Source organism: Bombina bombina, chromosome 2 (genome assembly GCF_027579735.1).
Source record: "Bombina bombina isolate aBomBom1 chromosome 2, aBomBom1.pri, whole genome shotgun sequence".
NCBI lineage: Eukaryota > Metazoa > Chordata > Amphibia > Anura > Bombinatoridae > Bombina > Bombina bombina.
In genome coordinates, this window is record NC_069500.1 from 1,306,945,656 (window position 1) to 1,306,966,022 (window position 20,367).

Sequence of the window (20,367 nt, forward strand, 5' to 3'; positions counted from 1 at the left end):
GGGGGGACGGAGCCAACTACTGAGGCAGCTAGACGTGTTCCTGTGCAGCTCCGGGCTCTTAGATATAAGAATTGGATTTAATCAATATATAAAGAGCCCAAACTTTGCTTATATTATTTCAGAAAACTAACTTTATTCATCATACAGTTCCTGAAGCTGAAGATACCCTGCTTAATGAGCACAACGCTACTCTCTACTTTCAAGCCACGCCACGTGGAGTTTCCAGCCCGCACTTATACTCCAGCGGCACTGCTGATATGGAAGCCCTAGAACTGTGGGAGCAACGTACCCAGCAGCTATTGGAATGGCACTTTAAGACTTTGAAGGATGATTTAACATCGCTACTATATACCCTCACTTCACGGATGAACCATGCAGATGAGAGCGCTGACACTGTACAATATATCGGTAGCTGCGAGGCGCTTGCTGACATGGAGTGCGCTGAACTTTGCGGGGTGGATCGCCTATCAGACCTTCCCCTTCTACCATCTATGCCGGTGAAACTGGAACCCGGGGAGACACAGTGCTCGGTTGCTATGAGCCCACATGCTGAGACGCCATCTCCGGCCTTACCGACTCACAAAACTCCTCTGGCCCTACTCCAAGCTGTCACACCGATGCTTGGGAATTGCCCCCAGGTGTTGGCTGCCACACGAAGTCCGGCTACATTTAACCCATCCCCTGGTGTGGAATCTATCTATGCTAGTGCCCGATTTCAGCGTGTAAGTCCTCAGCTCTAGAAAAAATAAAAATAACTACCTTAAAAAAGATAAGAAATTTTAAAACCTCTGGCGCTACAAAAAAAGTTTTTTGTTGCTAAAATTGGAAAATAGAAAAAATGGATGAATGTGATATGACCTACTCGGTTAAAAAACAAAAATTTAAAATATCCTTTGGTCTTAGTGACAACTTAAACAACGTATGCTTTATGTGCAAAAAATATGTTTTTATTACATAAAATAAGTGGACAAAATAAGAATGAAGATAAAAAAAATATAAAATATATAATATAAAAAATATGTATATGCAGATAAAAAAAGAAAAAAAATATATAGCTGATCAGCTAGTACAATTAAAATTGAATAAGTGCAGTACCAAAAAATAAAAATAAAATAAACCCAACAGAAATATACAATAGAAATATACAATAGGACTTGATCCAAAGAGAGTTCATAAGCCTTCAAGGGTTAATATGGATTAGATCCAGACCGGAACGAAATCAGAGACTCCTTCAACAGCTGAGAATGTCGAGTGCCAATTGTAGCTGGAAGGGAGCTGAAATGACAATGAATCCAAATCAAAAGAACAGCAGAGAACCAAAATTGAGGTGTTCAATTTTACTTACACCGTGTTTTGGTCTCTGCAGCAGCGGTCAGACAACAGTGGAAGCGGATGTTTCTTTAATATAAAAGCCGATGTCGAATAACTGCTCCACTCAGGGATTCTCACAGTATCGAAGCCGGTCTGTAATGACTACGTCACGTAACGTCAGAGTGGGCGGAGCAACGCGTTTCAGCCCGTTCAGGGCCTTTGTCAAGCTCCAGAAGAGAGTGTAGTAGGTCCTTTTATACCTATAGCTTCTATATTGATTGGTTGAGTGCCATAAGTGGGGGTGTCTTGCAATTTAAAGACAAAGTTAGTAATGGCAGTGTGCGATCTTTTGATTTGGATTCATTGTCATTTCAGCTCCCTTCCAGCTACAATTGGCACTCGACATTCTCAGCTGTTGAAGGAGTCTCTGATTTCGTTCCGGTCTGGATCTAATCCATATTAACCCTTGAAGGCTTATGAACTCTCTTTGGATCAAGTCCTATTGTATATTTCTATTGTATATTTCTGTTGGGTTTATTTTATTTTTATTTTTTGGTACTGCACTTATTCAATTTTAATTGTACTAGCTGATCAGCTATATATCTTTTTTCTTTTTTTATCTGCATATACATATTTTTTATATTATATATTTTATATTTTTTTTATCTTCATTCTTATTTTGTCCACTTATTTTATGTAATAAAAACATATTTTTTGCACATAAAGCATACGTTGTTTAAGTTGTCACTAAGACCAAAGGATATTTTAAATTTTTGTTTTTTAACCGAGTAGGTCATATCACATTCATCCATTTTTTCTATTTTCCAATTTTAGCAACAAAAAACTTTTTTTGTAGCGCCAGAGGTTTTAAAATTTCTTATCTTTTTTAAGGTAGTTATTTTTATTTTTTCTATTTCACTTGTGGAGACAGGGGTTCTCCATTACCTACTGGCATATTGGTATTTTAGAAAATCCTGCTCAGGGTTACACACAATTTTATCTAACCTTCTGTACTTATTTCCCCACCTGTGTTTTCCCAGCTGCTAGGACCATGTCTGATAATGTTTTCAAATACAGAGATGAGGTCTATAAAGGAATATATAACATTTTCTCTTCAGATATCATCGTTACCCCAGGTAATGTAGACTCATTATGTAAGCTAATGAAAGACTTAGAAGATAAACTAATATTAGAAATGAAACATAGGACTGAGTTTATCTTTATAGAAAAATATTTAGAAAATAAAAGAGTCCCACGTGGCTTAAGAATTAAGAAAGAATGTTCCTTTAAAATAGATGATATAGAATTTAAGAAAAGATGGAACGATATTTTAGAACAAGCATCTTTCAATCTTATGAGATTAATAAAAGATTACAGAGGTGAGATCTTGAAAAAACTAGAAGTTGAGATAAAGGAATTAGAGATTCAATTAAAGGAATTTGAAAGCAATGAGGAATATATCAATAAAGAAATAGAAATTAAAAAGCTGTTAAAAAATACTAAGGAGGATATTTTGAAAGTAAAAATAAGAAAATTCGAAAGGGATAGAGAGGATTATTTATCCCATATTAATCAACCTAACTGGGACAATTATATCTCCCATAAATGGAGACATACTAATAAAGGAGAGAATGAAAAAAATACCTCAATAAAAGAAAATGGTACAAATCATAATAATCACCACACAGGGTATGAACAGAGAAATTACAATCATAGAATAAATTCTAATTATCAACGTTCACATGACCATCCCCAAGCCAGGCTTTTTGATAATAGCAATCAATTGAGAGCTGAACAAGGGCCTAATTTTACCCCTAATTATAGAAATGGAAATAACAGAAATTATAATAATGGATATGCTTCAAATAGAGAACAAAGACAAAACTTTGAACCTAGACGTCAGTTTTATAGAGAACAGAGAAATAACTCAAATCAGGGTGATAATACATATAGAGGACCCTATACTTATCAAAATGGGACATTTAACACAAATAATCAATATCAACGAGATCAAAAAAGTTTTGAGTATAATACCCGAATAAATAGACAGAACTCCAATCAGAACAAAAGTAATGATTGGAGGTCAAATAATAGATTTGCCCCTTTACAAAATGAAATAACTGATGATCATGTTAATCCTTCCACTTCCTCGTCTTTTTTAGGACAAGGCCAAAGTTCTTTTTTCAGCCCATTACCTCGAAGAGATGTAAGAAAAAGAAGGGCATCAGGCAGAGAGGAAAGAGAGGAGGGAGTAGGAGACCCAAAAAAATCAAGATTTTAAGTAAGTCAGAGACACATTTAGGAATCTTTAATTTAAGTAAGAAACAATTAAGTAAAGATCATGAGGATATATTAAAGAAAGGCCTATCTTTTGCACCTAGTTGCAAATTAAATAAATTTGGAGCATATATTGATGCACACAAATTTATGAGAAAATTGACAGTAAAAAAGTGGTTTTTAAAATCAGGGACTGAGAAATTAGCTGATAACTCTCTAATCAATGATAATGAATTTATCCATACCCAATTGAAAGGAAAATCAACTTTTTATCCGAAATCAGATAAAGGCCCTTTTTTAGAAACATTTGAAAAATTAGTGTTAAGAGATATTGAGAACTTAACCGAAGAGAAAATCAACAAAACACACAGTAATCTAAACAAGAAACAATTAAAGGTTATTAAAGAGCTAGAGACTGATGATCTGATAATAAAGCCCGCCGACAAGGGCGGAGGTATAGTAATTTTAGATTCTATTGATTACCATAAAATTTGTGATAACCTCCTTAAAGATAATGAAACTTACAAAAAATTAACAAATGATCCCACCAAGAGATATTCTGATGTTTTAAAAACACTTCTAAATGGAGCACTAAATAAGGGCATACTGAATGCTAAAGAAATGAATTATTTACTTCCAAAATTTCCTAAAATCTCCTTACTTTATTGTTTACCAAAGATACATAAGAGTCTGACAAACCCACCCGGTAGGCCGATTATATCAGGAATTGGATCCCTTACAGCCAACCTTTCCGAATACTTAGATATTTTCCTCCAGAAATATGTTAGATCTTTGTCCTCTTATCTGAAAGACTCAACAGATGTATTAAAATTAATAGAAAACATCCCGTGGCAAGAGGATTTTCTTCTTGTCACGTGTGATGTTGCGTCGTTATATACGTGCATCAACCATGCAGACGGCCTACGAGCAGTTAGACACTTTTTAGACATTGACAATACTATTAAAAGTGAACAAAAATCTTTTTTAATAGATTCAATAGAATTTATTTTAACACATAATTTTTTTAGCTATATGGATCAATTTTATAATCAGGAAAGAGGAACGGCTATGGGCACCAGGTTTGCTCCAAGTTACGCTAATTTATTTATGGGATATTGGGAACAAACCTTTTTATCTACTACCCCTTTTGGAGCAAACCTGGTGTCATACAAACGTTATATAGACGATATCCTCATTATTTGGAGAGGGGAAGATAATATACTAGAAGAATTTATTGCCTCGATGAATAATAATGAACTAAACCTGAAGTTCACCTACGAAAAAAGTAGACAAAATATTAGTTTTTTAGATTTAGAATTATTTCCAGTTAATAATAAAATTCTCTCTAAAACGCACTTTAAAACTGTAGACGCCAACAGTTATATTCATTATACCAGCTGTCACCACCCAAGGTGGATTGAGAACATTCCCAAAGGCCAGTTTTTACGGGTAAAGAAAAATTGTTCAAATCTAACTGATTTTGATGCCCAATCAGATAAGCTGAAGCAAAAATTTATAGAGAGAGGTTATAATGCTAACAAAATAGAAAAGGTACGTATGGAAGTAAGAGAAGTTAACAGACAGGATCTAGTTCAAAATAATACGAGATCCCAAAATAAAATTCAAAGAAGGAATGATAATACTTTTATCCCTTTCATTACTGGATACTGTAGTAATAAATATTTACTAGAAAAAATTTTAAAAAAACATTGGGGGATTTTAAAAAATGATGAACATTTGGGTTCTATTTTACCAGCTAAACCACAAATTGTCTATAAAAAGGCTCGCAACCTGAAAACAATTTTAGCACCCACTGAGAATAAAAATAAGAATAAAAATAAAAATAAATCACAGCAGGACTTAACAGGTAAGAAAATTAATGGTTTTTTTTCCCTGTTTAACATGTAAGGCCTGTAAACATTCTAAGAAACAGAAGGAGTTTACATCTAATATAACAGGAAAGTCTTTTAAGATCAAAGATACTATAAGATGCTCTGACAGATATGTGGTTTACCTAATACAATGCCGATGTGGCAAACAATATATAGGTGAATCGGAAAGACCATTACGTGACCGTATACGGGAGCACATATGGTCTATAGAAAAATATGATTTAGACAGGAACAAAGACCTCCCTGTACCAAAGCATTTTGCTGCATGTAACAATGGGAATTTAGCCCATTTCTCATATATAGGAATAGAGAAGGTTAAACCACATTGGAGGGGTAGCAACATTCAATCTGATTTAATCAAAAAAGAAACAAAATGGATCTTTGAACTAAAGACATTACAACCCAATGGTTTAAATATTGACTTTGATATAGGCTGCTTTCTCAGAGATTAGAATTAATTAAGTCCAGTAATTTTAATTTTGATTTTTAATTTTGATTTTTAATTTTAAATTTATTTTTACTTTTATATACTCTTTTCGTTTTAATATCAAACAATTTTTGGAAAATCAAGCAATTGTTCGTAAATATTTGAGCACATGTATATGTGGACAAAGGAAAGATATGCACAACTACTGTTTGGTTATTGTGCTTAGTATATCCCTTTAAGTAACATTATATATGTGTATATGTCGTGATATATGCAAACATATATTATATAATATTGCGATTGGTATAATTCCCCCTATTTTTAATATAATCACTTTTAATATAATTACTTTTATACGTATAGGTCTATTTAGTGTTTTTTAAAGATGTTTTTATAAAGATTTTTTATATATATATAGGTTATTTTTATAAATAGTTTTTTAACGAGTAATTTGATGCACTGTGATTTATTTATTTATTTATTTGTTCTTTTTAGTATAGCTCTTTGGTCTTGGTGATAACAAATTATGTATCGCTTCAGAATCATGATCATACAACACTACATATTTTTGTTTTAACTTTTTACTTTTTGCAGCTGTCCTTTTCAAATTGATCGCTACTATTGTATATAAATACTAATTGAGACAGATAAGGTAATATGCTGTATAGCAACAAATTTGCATTTATGTACTATATACCATTATTTTGTTATTTTGTTACTGTTTGATCGCACACTGCCATTACTAACTTTGTCTTTAAATTGCAAGACACCCCCACTTATGGCACTCAACCAATCAATATAGAAGCTATAGGTATAAAAGGACCTACTACACTCTCTTCTGGAGCTTGACAAAGGCCCTGAACGGGCTGAAACGCGTTGCTCCGCCCACTCTGACGTTACGTGACGTAGTCATTACAGACCGGCTTCGATACTGTGAGAATCCCTGAGTGGAGCAGTTATTCGACATCGGCTTTTATATTAAAGAAACATCCGCTTCCACTGTTGTCTGACCGCTGCTGCAGAGACCAAAACACGGTGTAAGTAAAATTGAACACCTCAATTTTGGTTCTCTGCTGTTCTTTTGATTTGGATTCATTGTCATTTCAGCTCCCTTCCAGCTACAATTGGCACTCGACATTCTCAGCTGTTGAAGGAGTCTCTGATTTCGTTCCGGTCTGGATCTAATCCATATTAACCCTTGAAGGCTTATGAACTCTCTTTGGATCAAGTCCTATTGTATATTTCTATTGTATATTTCTGTTGGGTTTATTTTATTTTTATTTTTTGGTACTGCACTTATTCAATTTTAATTGTACTAGCTGATCAGCTATATATTTTTTTTCTTTTTTTATCTGCATATACATATTTTTTATATTATATATTTTATATTTTTTTTATCTTCATTCTTATTTTGTCCACTTATTTTATGTAATAAAAACATATTTTTTGCACATAAAGCATACGTTGTTTAAGTTGTCACTAAGACCAAAGGATATTTTAAATTTTTGTTTTTTAACCGAGTAGGTCATATCACATTCATCCATTTTTTCTATTTTCCAATTTTAGCAACAAAAAACTTTTTTTGTAGCGCCAGAGGTTTTAAAATTTCTTATCTTTTTTAAGGTAGTTATTTTTATTTTTTCTATTTCACTTGTGGAGACAGGGGTTCTCCATTACCTACTGGCATATTGGTATTTTAGAAAATCCTGCGCAGGGTTACACACAATTTTATCTAACCTTCTGTACTTATTTCCCCACCTGTGTTTTCCCAGCTGCTAGGACCATGTCTGATAATGTTTTCAAATACAGAGATGAGGTCTATAAAGGAATATATAACATTTTCTCTTCAGATATCATCGTTACCCCAGGTAATGTAGACTCATTATGTAAGCTAATGAAAGACTTAGAAGATAAACTAATATTAGAAATGAAACATAGGACTGAGTTTATCTTTATAGAAAAATATTTAGAAAATAAAAGAGTCCCACGTGGCTTAAGAATTAAGAAAGAATGTTCCTTTAAAATAGATGATATAGAATTTAAGAAAAGATGGAACGATATTTTAGAACAAGCATCTTTCAATCTTATGAGATTAATAAAAGATTACAGAGGTGAGATCTTGAAAAAACTAGAAGTTGAGATAAAGGAATTAGAGATTCAATTAAAGGAATTTGAAAGCAATGAGGAATATATCAATAAAGAAATAGAAATTAAAAAGCTGTTAAAAAATACTAAGGAGGATATTTTGAAAGTAAAAATAAGAAAATTCGAAAGGGATAGAGAGGATTATTTATCCCATATTAATCAACCTAACTGGGACAATTATATCTCCCATAAATGGAGACATACTAATAAAGGAGAGAATGAAAAAAATACCTCAATAAAAGAAAATGGTACAAATCATAATAATCACCACACAGGGTATGAACAGAGAAATTACAATCATAGAATAAATTCTAATTATCAACGTTCACATGACCATCCCCAAGCCAGGCTTTTTGATAATAGCAATCAATTGAGAGCTGAACAAGGGCCTAATTTTACCCCTAATTATAGAAATGGAAATAACAGAAATTATAATAATGGATATGCTTCAAATAGAGAACAAAGACAAAACTTTGAACCTAGACGTCAGTTTTATAGAGAACAGAGAAATAACTCAAATCAGGGTGATAATACATATAGAGGACCCTATACTTATCAAAATGGGACATTTAACACAAATAATCAATATCAACGAGATCAAAAAAGTTTTGAGTATAATACCCGAATAAATAGACAGAACTCCAATCAGAACAAAAGTAATGATTGGAGGTCAAATAATAGATTTGCCCCTTTACAAAATGAAATAACTGATGATCATGTTAATCCTTCCACTTCCTCGTCTTTTTTAGGACAAGGCCAAAGTTCTTTTTTCAGCCCATTACCTCGAAGAGATGTAAGAAAAAGAAGGGCATCAGGCAGAGAGGAAAGAGAGGAGGGAGTAGGAGACCCAAAAAAATCAAGATTTTAAGTAAGTCAGAGACACATTTAGGAATCTTTAATTTAAGTAAGAAACAATTAAGTAAAGATCATGAGGATATATTAAAGAAAGGCCTATCTTTTGCACCTAGTTGCAAATTAAATAAATTTGGAGCATATATTGATGCACACAAATTTATGAGAAAATTGACAGTAAAAAAGTGGTTTTTAAAATCAGGGACTGAGAAATTAGCTGATAACTCTCTAATCAATGATAATGAATTTATCCATACCCAATTGAAAGGAAAATCAACTTTTTATCCGAAATCAGATAAAGGCCCTTTTTTAGAAACATTTGAAAAATTAGTGTTAAGAGATATTGAGAACTTAACCGAAGAGAAAATCAACAAAACACACAGTAATCTAAACAAGAAACAATTAAAGGTTATTAAAGAGCTAGAGACTGATGATCTGATAATAAAGCCCGCCGACAAGGGCGGAGGTATAGTAATTTTAGATTCTATTGATTACCATAAAATTTGTGATAACCTCCTTAAAGATAATGAAACTTACAAAAAATTAACAAATGATCCCACCAAGAGATATTCTGATGTTTTAAAAACACTTCTAAATGGAGCACTAAATAAGGGCATACTGAATGCTAAAGAAATGAATTATTTACTTCCAAAATTTCCTAAAATCTCCTTACTTTATTGTTTACCAAAGATACATAAGAGTCTGACAAACCCACCCGGTAGGCCGATTATATCAGGAATTGGATCCCTTACAGCCAACCTTTCCGAATACTTAGATATTTTCCTCCAGAAATATGTTAGATCTTTGTCCTCTTATCTGAAAGACTCAACAGATGTATTAAAATTAATAGAAAACATCCCGTGGCAAGAGGATTTTCTTCTTGTCACGTGTGATGTTGCGTCGTTATATACGTGCATCAACCATGCAGACGGCCTACGAGCAGTTAGACACTTTTTAGACATTGACAATACTATTAAAAGTGAACAAAAATCTTTTTTAATAGATTCAATAGAATTTATTTTAACACATAATTTTTTTAGCTATATGGATCAATTTTATAATCAGGAAAGAGGAACGTCTATGGGCACCAGGTTTGCTCCAAGTTACGCTAATTTATTTATGGGATATTGGGAACAAACCTTTTTATCTACTACCCCTTTTGGAGCAAACCTGGTGTCATACAAACGTTATATAGACGATATCCTCATTATTTGGAGAGGGGAAGATAATATACTAGAAGAATTTATTGCCTCGATGAATAATAATGAACTAAACCTGAAGTTCACCTACGAAAAAAGTAGACAAAATATTAGTTTTTTAGATTTAGAATTATTTCCAGTTAATAATAAAATTCTCTCTAAAACGCACTTTAAAACTGTAGACGCCAACAGTTATATTCATTATACCAGCTGTCACCACCCAAGGTGGATTGAGAACATTCCCAAAGGCCAGTTTTTACGGGTAAAGAAAAATTGTTCAAATCTAACTGATTTTGATGCCCAATCAGATAAGCTGAAGCAAAAATTTATAGAGAGAGGTTATAATGCTAACAAAATAGAAAAGGTACGTATGGAAGTAAGAGAAGTTAACAGACAGGATCTAGTTCAAAATAATACGAGATCCCAAAATAAAATTCAAAGAAGGAATGATAATACTTTTATCCCTTTCATTACTGGATACTGTAGTAATAAATATTTACTAGAAAAAATTTTAAAAAAACATTGGGGGATTTTAAAAAATGATGAACATTTGGGTTCTATTTTACCAGCTAAACCACAAATTGTCTATAAAAAGGCTCGCAACCTGAAAACAATTTTAGCACCCACTGAGAATAAAAATAAGAATAAAAATAAAAATAAATCACAGCAGGACTTAACAGGTAAGAAAATTAATGGTTTTTTTCCCTGTTTAACATGTAAGGCCTGTAAACATTCTAAGAAACAGAAGGAGTTTACATCTAATATAACAGGAAAGTCTTTTAAGATCAAAGATACTATAAGATGCTCTGACAGATATGTGGTTTACCTAATACAATGCCGATGTGGCAAACAATATATAGGTGAATCGGAAAGACCATTACGTGACCGTATACGGGAGCACATATGGTCTATAGAAAAATATGATTTAGACAGGAACAAAGACCTCCCTGTACCAAAGCATTTTGCTGCATGTAACAATGGGAATTTAGCCCATTTCTCATATATAGGAATAGAGAAGGTTAAACCACATTGGAGGGGTAGCAACATTCAATCTGATTTAATCAAAAAAGAAACAAAATGGATCTTTGAACTAAAGACATTACAACCCAATGGTTTAAATATTGACTTTGATATAGGCTGCTTTCTCAGAGATTAGAATTAATTAAGTCCAGTAATTTTAATTTTGATTTTTAATTTTGATTTTTAATTTTAAATTTATTTTTACTTTTATATACTCTTTTCGTTTTAATATCAAACAATTTTTGGAAAATCAAGCAATTGTTCGTAAATATTTGAGCACATGTATATGTGGACAAAGGAAAGATATGCACAACTACTGTTTGGTTATTGTGCTTAGTATATCCCTTTAAGTAACATTATATATGTGTATATGTCGTGATATATGCAAACATATATTATATAATATTGCGATTGGTATAATTCCCCCTATTTTTAATATAATCACTTTTAATATAATTACTTTTATACGTATAGGTCTATTTAGTGTTTTTTAAAGATGTTTTTATAAAGATTTTTTATATATATATAGGTTATTTTTATAAATAGTTTTTTAACGAGTAATTTGATGCACTGTGATTTATTTATTTATTTATTTGTTCTTTTTAGTATAGCTCTTTGGTCTTGGTGATAACAAATTATGTATCGCTTCAGAATCATGATCATACAACACTACATATTTTTGTTTTAACTTTTTACTTTTTGCAGCTGTCCTTTTCAAATTGATCGCTACTATTGTATATAAATACTAATTGAGACAGATAAGGTAATATGCTGTATAGCAACAAATTTGCATTTATGTACTATATACCATTATTTTGTTATTTTGTTACTGTTTGATCGCACACTGCCATTACTAACTTTGTCTTTAAATTGCAAGACACCCCCACTTATGGCACTCAACCAATCAATATAGAAGCTATAGGTATAAAAGGACCTACTACACTCTCTTCTGGAGCTTGACAAAGGCCCTGAACGGGCTGAAACGCGTTGCTCCGCCCACTCTGACGTTACGTGACGTAGTCATTACAGACCGGCTTCGATACTGTGAGAATCCCTGAGTGGAGCAGTTATTCGACATCGGCTTTTATATTAAAGAAACATCCGCTTCCACTGTTGTCTGACCGCTGCTGCAGAGACCAAAACACGGTGTAAGTAAAATTGAACACCTCAATTTTGGTTCTCTGCTGTTCTTTTGATTTGGATTCATTGTCATTTCAGCTCCCTTCCAGCTACAATTGGCACTCGACATTCTCAGCTGTTGAAGGAGTCTCTGATTTCGTTCCGGTCTGGATCTAATCCATATTAACCCTTGAAGGCTTATGAACTCTCTTTGGATCAAGTCCTATTGTATATTTCTATTGTATATTTCTGTTGGGTTTATTTTATTTTTATTTTTTGGTACTGCACTTATTCAATTTTAATTGTACTAGCTGATCAGCTATATATTTTTTTTCTTTTTTTATCTGCATATACATATTTTTTATATTATATATTTTATATTTTTTTTATCTTCATTCTTATTTTGTCCACTTATTTTATGTAATAAAAACATATTTTTTGCACATAAAGCATACGTTGTTTAAGTTGTCACTAAGACCAAAGGATATTTTAAATTTTTGTTTTTTAACCGAGTAGGTCATATCACATTCATCCATTTTTTCTATTTTCCAATTTTAGCAACAAAAAACTTTTTTTGTAGCGCCAGAGGTTTTAAAATTTCTTATCTTTTTTAAGGTAGTTATTTTTATTTTTTCTATTTCACTTGTGGAGACAGGGGTTCTCCATTACCTACTGGCATATTGGTATTTTAGAAAATCCTGCGCAGGGTTACACACAATTTTATCTAAGTCCTCAGCTCTACAATGGCACTTATCTTTCTGTGTGCCGCGGAGACCCTTCGGTTCATTGTGCAGCCAGCCTTACTACAAGAACTGGTGTCGGTTGAGCGATCGGCTGACTCAGTGCGACGGTACCCTTCAGGGTTGAACTCTACTGCTCAGACACTGCCTTCTACGGTTTTGCAGAGACAAGCTTGTTTAATAGTTTACACAGTACAATGGTTTAATAGCTTACACTGTTTGATGTACTCTCCACTATGTTATGGTTTTACATATGGTTGCATGTTGGCTGACTCTTTTTTTTTTTATATATAGACTCACAACGACTTTTACCTTTTTTATGCATATAGTGTAACACTGACACGAAATTGAAATGCATGCCCTTTTGTTTATCTCCTATGCTAACGTTTGACTGCTAATGCTTACATATATTCTATCCTTAGAGTATGTAATTTAGGGCAATGCCTTAATGTAATTATGTTTAGAAGTCTGTTGCTCAGGATTCTTGTGTGGTTTAGCCTCATATATTTATATGAATACTATAATGTCTTGTTGTTGCCCCACACCAGTTTTATGTGCCCCTTAATATGAGAACAACGGCAATGTCTCAGAACCCAGGAGCAGATTGTACACTTATTCCTATCTCCAGCTGATGGGCGGTAAATAAGATTATGCTAAATATCCTGCCCTTGCGGTCCACAAACAGTGTCCACTAGTATCACAACGATAAGGGCAGTGTGTTGCATTTAAACTCCATAGCAGGTGATGCATGTTTTCCCCCCTAGCTATTGGGTATTTATCTAATGTTAAGGCATACTCAGGCCGGGTATAGGGCCCATACCTGGCCAGTAGAGTTTACTACGTTAAACCATGTTTAGATATGGTCACACTAATACCCTGCTTGTTTTAATAATCTAAGCACTACTGCATCCAACTGATTAGTTGTCCAGTTTGATAAGTATTACCGGCTATCGATTGAAACATTGTTGTTACCAGTGGATTAGCTCGCTGAATGATGTTTTATTCATAGAGTTATTGTTTTTACATATGCTGAATGAATGTTCTCTGTTATCACTGCCATACCACTTTAAAGTATTATGCTTGCAGCCATTTACTACCCTATCACAACACAACATTGACAACTTTACTATTTAGGCTCCACATTAATCTCTACCCACATATGCCTGCTGTTTTATAATTACAAGCTTCCCTCTGTGTTAGATATGTTTTAACTACTATATTTGCAAATTGCTAAGCAGTCAAGGCAATTAAGTGGAACCTACATATTGACCATATTTATGCTTAATAAGTTGGCATTTGACACGCCTCTGTATTTCTAGCTTCTTGCATGTTGGACTTGGCTGGCACCTGCTGAGGTCCTTGATTCACATAGTTAAGCCCGACTTGTTCCGTCAGGCTTTAGTTATATTCCCCTGCTACAAGTAGTCTCCTTTGCCTTATTTTGACACATAAAGTTAGCTTTACCTTATAGTCTGAGATATGTGTCTAGTGTAGGCTGGTCCTGCACACTTGTTGTTCATGCCGCCTGTCATGTTTACACATAACCTCCTCCCCCCACACCCCATAATGTACCTCCTAGTTCAGGAGTGCTAACTATGCGGCTTATCTACCCTATGCCGCACTTCTATTAATCCTAATACTACTTACAAATAGAGTTAAAGTTTTTGCTTCTATCAATCCTAATACTACCTACAAATAGAGTTAAAGTTTTTGCTTCTATCAATCCTAATACTACCTACAAATAGAGTTAAAGTTTTCGAACCCAAACTTATTGTTTCTTACTACACTATATTCTCCTGAATGCAACATACCCACATATTATACTATAATATCTATCTATAATACTTATAACTCTACCTATAACCAATATAAAAAATGAAAAAAGAGGTAGGTTTGAGGCCCAAAAGTGGTCTCTCTTATTTTATATTAACCTTCGGTAGTTGTTTTATTTTGCTTATGCTTGAGGTCCTGGAGAGGCCTTTGGAGTTCATTAGAAGGTTCACGTTTAAATTGGCAAATCACATCTGTAATCTAGTGTTGGTCACTAATGCTTGTTCTCCTTCCTAGATTGTTTGTATACACCCAACATTGTAATGTATTTGGCATGCTTTGTAATGACTACCTGTGCATACTGTATTCTCTTCTTTTATTGTGATTTGCTTTTTGAAACCTCAATAAAAAATATATAAAAAAAAAAAAAATAAATGCTGCCACCATATTACTCCCATTGTCTGTTATCACTGTAAGGATCTTCTTCTTTGGTATGTCCCACTCTTGCAAGCATTTGTCCACACATGATTTGATTGACTGTGCAGTGTGTGGGTGTGCTACTTGTTCAAGGGCCAACAATATGTGATCAGCTTTATTTTGGTCAACACAAAAGTAGCACGCACTTATACCAAGGAATGAAGCTGTTAGTCCTTTTTTTGTCCACAAATCAGTGCAAATAGATACTCTCCGGGCAGCAGCCAGTCTCTTTTTGAATTTTTGTTTTTCATCTTCATAATGTTTGTCAATCAGATTATTTATTTTAGTTTTCTTTGGAACACTCAGTCTCCTATCTACGGTCGCCATCATGTTAACAAAGTCCTCATCTTCAATCGTTCTGACTGGTAATCCAGTGCGCCCAATCCATTTTGCTATGGCATCCTCCCTGGCCTGTTGTTCCTTAGAGTCAATTTTGTATTTTGAAGCACTTACAAGAGCTGTGTAAATATTTTGCTGTGGTGCACTGGCTTGACTTGGCCCATCATTGGATGTTTTCTGTATCTGTGGGGGTGAATAAGGTGGGGGGAAAAAATCTAATAATTCTGATTTTTCTTTCTCTCACGGTCACCCATCCACAGCACCAAGTTCAATTGTCTCTTTCTATATATATATACTACATTTATGTCCCTTGCTTCCTGAGTCCCAGTTCCACCATATGTCACTCTCAAAAGGGTTAGTTATCTCATCAATCAATACAGGACAGCAGTGGTTTCTTTAGGCTTTTATTGGGACATAAAACAAGTGGGATAGGATAGAGACAAAATATAATTAATAATATGTATTTTAATTACTTTACCTGCAATTTTATACTGCCGTGCCAGTAGTCGACATTAACCCTTTCTTTTTAGTTTCTGAATTGTAAAGCTCTAACTCCCCCCACATCCCACACATTTCCTTCTATATATATTGTGTGTTTTTGTTGTTGGTGGAATTCCAAAATGCATAGGGATTATCCATAATATCTACTGGAGCATGCCTAGAGAACTAGAAGCTGTGTGTGAACTCAGTTGAAATACAATGCCTGTGACTGTAAAACACTGTGGGGGTGGAGTTGGCTGCTCCAGGCCAGGGGGCAGCTTAGCTATAATGTAATTCATTTTGCTTAGTTTTGATAATTATTAAAAAAAATTAGCCCGTTTAGCTTAGGATAATGGATATGCAGTTGAACAGATCTATTCTGAACCTGGACCAAACCAACCTGTTTTATGTCCCTTTAAGTTTAGTGAAAAGAAAACACCAGTTTGGCCTACCTGACTAAATAACTTTATCTTAAACAACCATTTAAGTGTGACTGTGCAGTGCATAGTACCTTTGTATGAATTTCGGGATGACTCATCTGCAAATGACGCTTCAAGTTTGTTGTATTTTTACCAGTGATTGCCACTCCACATGGTTTGCAAAGGGTCTTGTTCTCCTTAGCATCAAATGTAAAATGCATCCATAGATCTTCTCTTCTCTTTCTCCCAGACACTAACATTTCTGTGACTAGTGTCATCTGTATCTGTACAGTTTGTGCAGCAGTGTATGCTACCTGTTGGTGACTGGTGTTACCCAAAAAGAAAGATATTACTAGTACTAGACAAAATGGTAATAATACAGAAAAATGCTGTAATTGTTAAAGCAAGGGTCAGTCAGTCAGCTCAGCAGCAACCCCTCAGCCCCCACTCTGCTACTATTTCATTTTCAGGCCCATCAGATCAGATCAGATCAGTGCCCCTTCCTTATAAGTCACCTGCGCCACCCACCCAGGCCACCATTGAGCTGAGCCTGCCATGCCAATGCCAGATCCTCCTATATCCTTCCTAAATAAATACATGGACTTTGCAGTGACAGACTGTGAGATACACACTACACAGACAGGAAGCCTGACACCTAAGAGTAGGGTAGGAGGATGCATTGCATGGCGACATAACCATGTGGCACTGGCAACGTGAACCGAACCGAGATCTTATACTAAAAATTCAGTAGACAAACACACAAGTCACTCACCACGTCACATTCAATTTCCACTCTCCAGACATGGAGGAATTCCAATTCCAACTCTTCCTCTTCTCTTCTGTGGTTTGCACTCAGTTGCACTGCAGGGCGTTGTTCCAGAAGTCCCGACTCCCTTATGCAAACAGAGGGATCCTGCAGCTGCGCCTGCGTCTCTCACTCTCTCTCCCAGACTCCCATGCGTGGCTGCGTGCATCTCACTCTAACAGACAGCGGTGGGTGGAGGAAACTAAAAAGCGGAGGTTCAGGTGACGTCCCTCCCTCAGACCCTCACATTTTCGTTTCGGTTTCGTCCAATGACGAAAATTGGAATTGATTTTCGTCATATTTTTCGTCAATTGACTTAATGATAACTTCATTTTCGTTAACTTTTCGTCACTAAAAACGGCCGCTGACGAAAACATTTGACGAAAATATTTTCGTCAACGAAATTAACACTGTATCAAGTGCACATAAACAAAACACGCTGACATTACATATTGGATGGCATTGGAAAACAACATTCTAAAAAGACACAAGCCCTTCCTTCTCAATTAAAAATAAATGACAAGCAATTTTACACTAATACAAATTAGTAAATTCAATAACATAACAAACACAAATGTCCATTGTACTCATAATGCCACTCGCATGTCACCAATAGTGATGTCGGGAATAGTTCGACGGCGAATAGTTCCTGGCGAACATAGCTTGTTTGCGTTCGCCGCAGCGGGCGAACATATGCGATGTTCGATCCGCCCCCTATTCGTCATCATTGAGTAAACTTTGACCCTGTATCTCACAGTCTGCAGACACATTTCAGCCAATCAGCAGCAGACACTCCATCCCAGACCCTCCCAGCTCCTGGGCAGCAGCCATTTTAGATTCATTCTGATCCTGCATTCTTAGTGAGAGGAGGGATAGTGTAGCTGCTGCTGATTTTATAGGGGAATTGATAGCTAGGCTAGTGTATTCAGTGTCCACTACAGTCCTGAAGGACTCATCTTATCTCTGTTGTAAGGACAGCACCCCAAAAAGCCCTTTTTAGGGCTAGAACATAATTTTTTTATTTTTTTTTATTCTTTGTAATCTAATTGCATTTGCCTGACTGTCAGCGTGTGTCAGACTCACAGCATATACTGTGCCTACATGCTCACTGCCACCACTCAAATCTGGTGTAACATTAGTGTAAATTTAAAAAAAAAAACTTTTACATCAGTCTGCTAGTGTAATCTAATTTCAGTTGCCAGGCCAGCCTGCCACTGCCAGCCTGTGTGTCAGGCTCACAGCATATACTGTGCCTACTTGCTCAGTGCCACCACCAGTCATATCTGGTGTAACATTAGTGTAAATTTAAAAAAAAAAAAAACTTTTACATCAGTCTGCTAGTGTAATATAATAGCAGTTGCTTGCCTGCCACTGCCAGCCTGTGTGTGAGGCTCACAGCATATACTGTGCCTACTTGCTCAGTGCCACCACTCATATCTGGTGTAACATTAGTGTAAATAAAAAAAATAAACTTTTACATCAGTCTGCTAGTGTAATCTAATTTCAGTTGCTTGCCTGCCACTGCCAGCCTGTGTGTCAGACTCACAGCATATACTGTGCCTACTTGCTCAGTGCCACCACCAGTCATATCTGGTGTAACAGTAGTGTAAATTAAAAAAAAAACTTTTACATCAGTCTGCTAGTGTAATCTAATAGCAGTTGCCTGCCTGCCACTGCCAGACTGTGTGTCAGGCTCACAGCATATACTGTGCCTACTCGCTCAGTGACACCACTCATATCTGGTGTAACATTAGTGTAAATTTTTTAAAAAAAACTTTTACATCACTCTGCTAGTTTAATCTAATTTCAGTTGCCAGCAGGCCAGCCTGCCACTGACAGCCTGTGTGTCAGGCTCACAGCCAATACTGTGCCTACTTGCTCAGTGCCACCACCAGTCATATCTGGTGTAACAGTAGTGTAAATTTTAAAAAAGAAAACTTTTACATCAGTCTGCTAGTGTAATCTAATAGCAGTTGCCTGCCTGCCACTGCCAGCCTGTGTGTCAGGCTCACAGCATATACTGTGCCTACTCACTCATATCTGGTGTAACATTAGTGTAATTTAAAAAACAAAACAAAAAACTTTTACATCAGTCTGCTAGTTTAATCTAATTTAAGTTGCCAGGCCAGCCTGCCACTGCCAGCCTGTGTGTCAGGCTCACAGCATATACTGTGCCTACTTGCTCAGTGCCACCACCAGTCATATATGGTGTAACAGTAGTGTAAATTTTGTAAAAAAAAAAACCTTTTAAATCAGTCTGCTAGTGTAATCTAATAGCAGTTGCCAGCCTGCCACTGCCAGCCTGTGTGTCAGGCTTACAGCATATACTGTGCCTACTCGCTCAGTGCCACCACTCATATTTGGTGTAACATTAGTGTAAATTAAAAAAAAAACATTTACATCCGTCTGCTAGTGTAATCTAATTTCAGTTGTCAGCAGGCCAGCCTGCCACTGCCAGCCTGTGTGTCAGGCTCACAGCATATACTGTGCCTACTTGATCAGTGCCACCACCAGTCATATCTGGTGTAACATTAGTGTAAATTAAAAAAAAAAAACTTTTACATCAGTCTGCTAGTGTAATCTAATAGCAGTTGCCTGCCTGCCACTGCCAGCCTGTGTGTCAGGCTCACAGCATATACTGTGCCTACTTGCTCAGTGCCACCACCAGTCATATCTGGTGAACAGGAGTGTAAATTAAAAAAAAAAATTTTTTACATCAGTCTGCTAGTGTAATCTAATAGCAGTTGCCAGCAGGCCAGCCTGCCACTGCCAGCCTGTGTGTCAGGCTCACATCATATACTGTGCCTATTTGCTCAGTGCCACCACCAGTCATATCTGGTGTAACATTAGTGTAAATTTAAAAAAAAAATGACATTAGTCTGCTAGTGTAATCTAATTTCAGTTGCCAGCAGGTCAGCCTGCCACTGCCAGCCTGTGTGTCAGGCTCACAGCATATACTGTGCCTAATTGCTCAGTGCCACCACCAGTCATATCTGGTGTAACATTAGTGTAAATTTAAAAAAAAAAAATTGACATCATTCTGCTAGTGTAATCTAATTTTAGTTGCCAGCAGGCCAGCCTGCCACTGCCAGCCT

The 20,367-nt window shown here is 35.4% G+C and overlaps 1 protein-coding gene across 1 annotated transcript; it reads right to left on the bottom strand.

The window, feature by feature from the left end:
- Window positions 1-9,255: 9,255 nt before the first annotated feature.
- On the bottom strand, window positions 9,256-17,355 carry LOC128647515 (E3 SUMO-protein ligase ZBED1-like). The gene is made up of 4 exons (XM_053700299.1): window positions 17,240-17,355; window positions 16,560-16,791; window positions 15,197-15,751; window positions 9,256-9,291 (listed from the first exon to the last, which is right to left on the bottom strand). The coding sequence occupies exons 1-4, from the start codon at window positions 17,269-17,271 to the stop codon at window positions 9,256-9,258; spliced, it is 855 nt and encodes a 284-aa protein (XP_053556274.1). The 5' UTR covers window positions 17,272-17,355.
- Window positions 17,356-20,367: the final 3,012 nt, after the last annotated feature.

What these genes read in the sequence shown, in the direction of transcription:
- LOC128647515 (XM_053700299.1), bottom strand. Translation starts at nt 17,271, where the DNA reads ATGTCTGGAGAGTGGAAATTGAATGTGACGTG. An exon ending in TGGAAATTGAATGTGACGTG is followed by an intron (nt 16,792 to 17,239) that starts GTGAGTGACTTG and finishes GGGTAACACCAG; the next exon opens with TCACCAACAGGTAGCATACA. An exon ending in CAGACAATGGGAGTAATATG is followed by an intron (nt 9,292 to 15,196) that starts GTGGCAGCATTT and finishes TTTCTTGTTTAG; the next exon opens with ATTACTGTGTGTTTTGTTGA.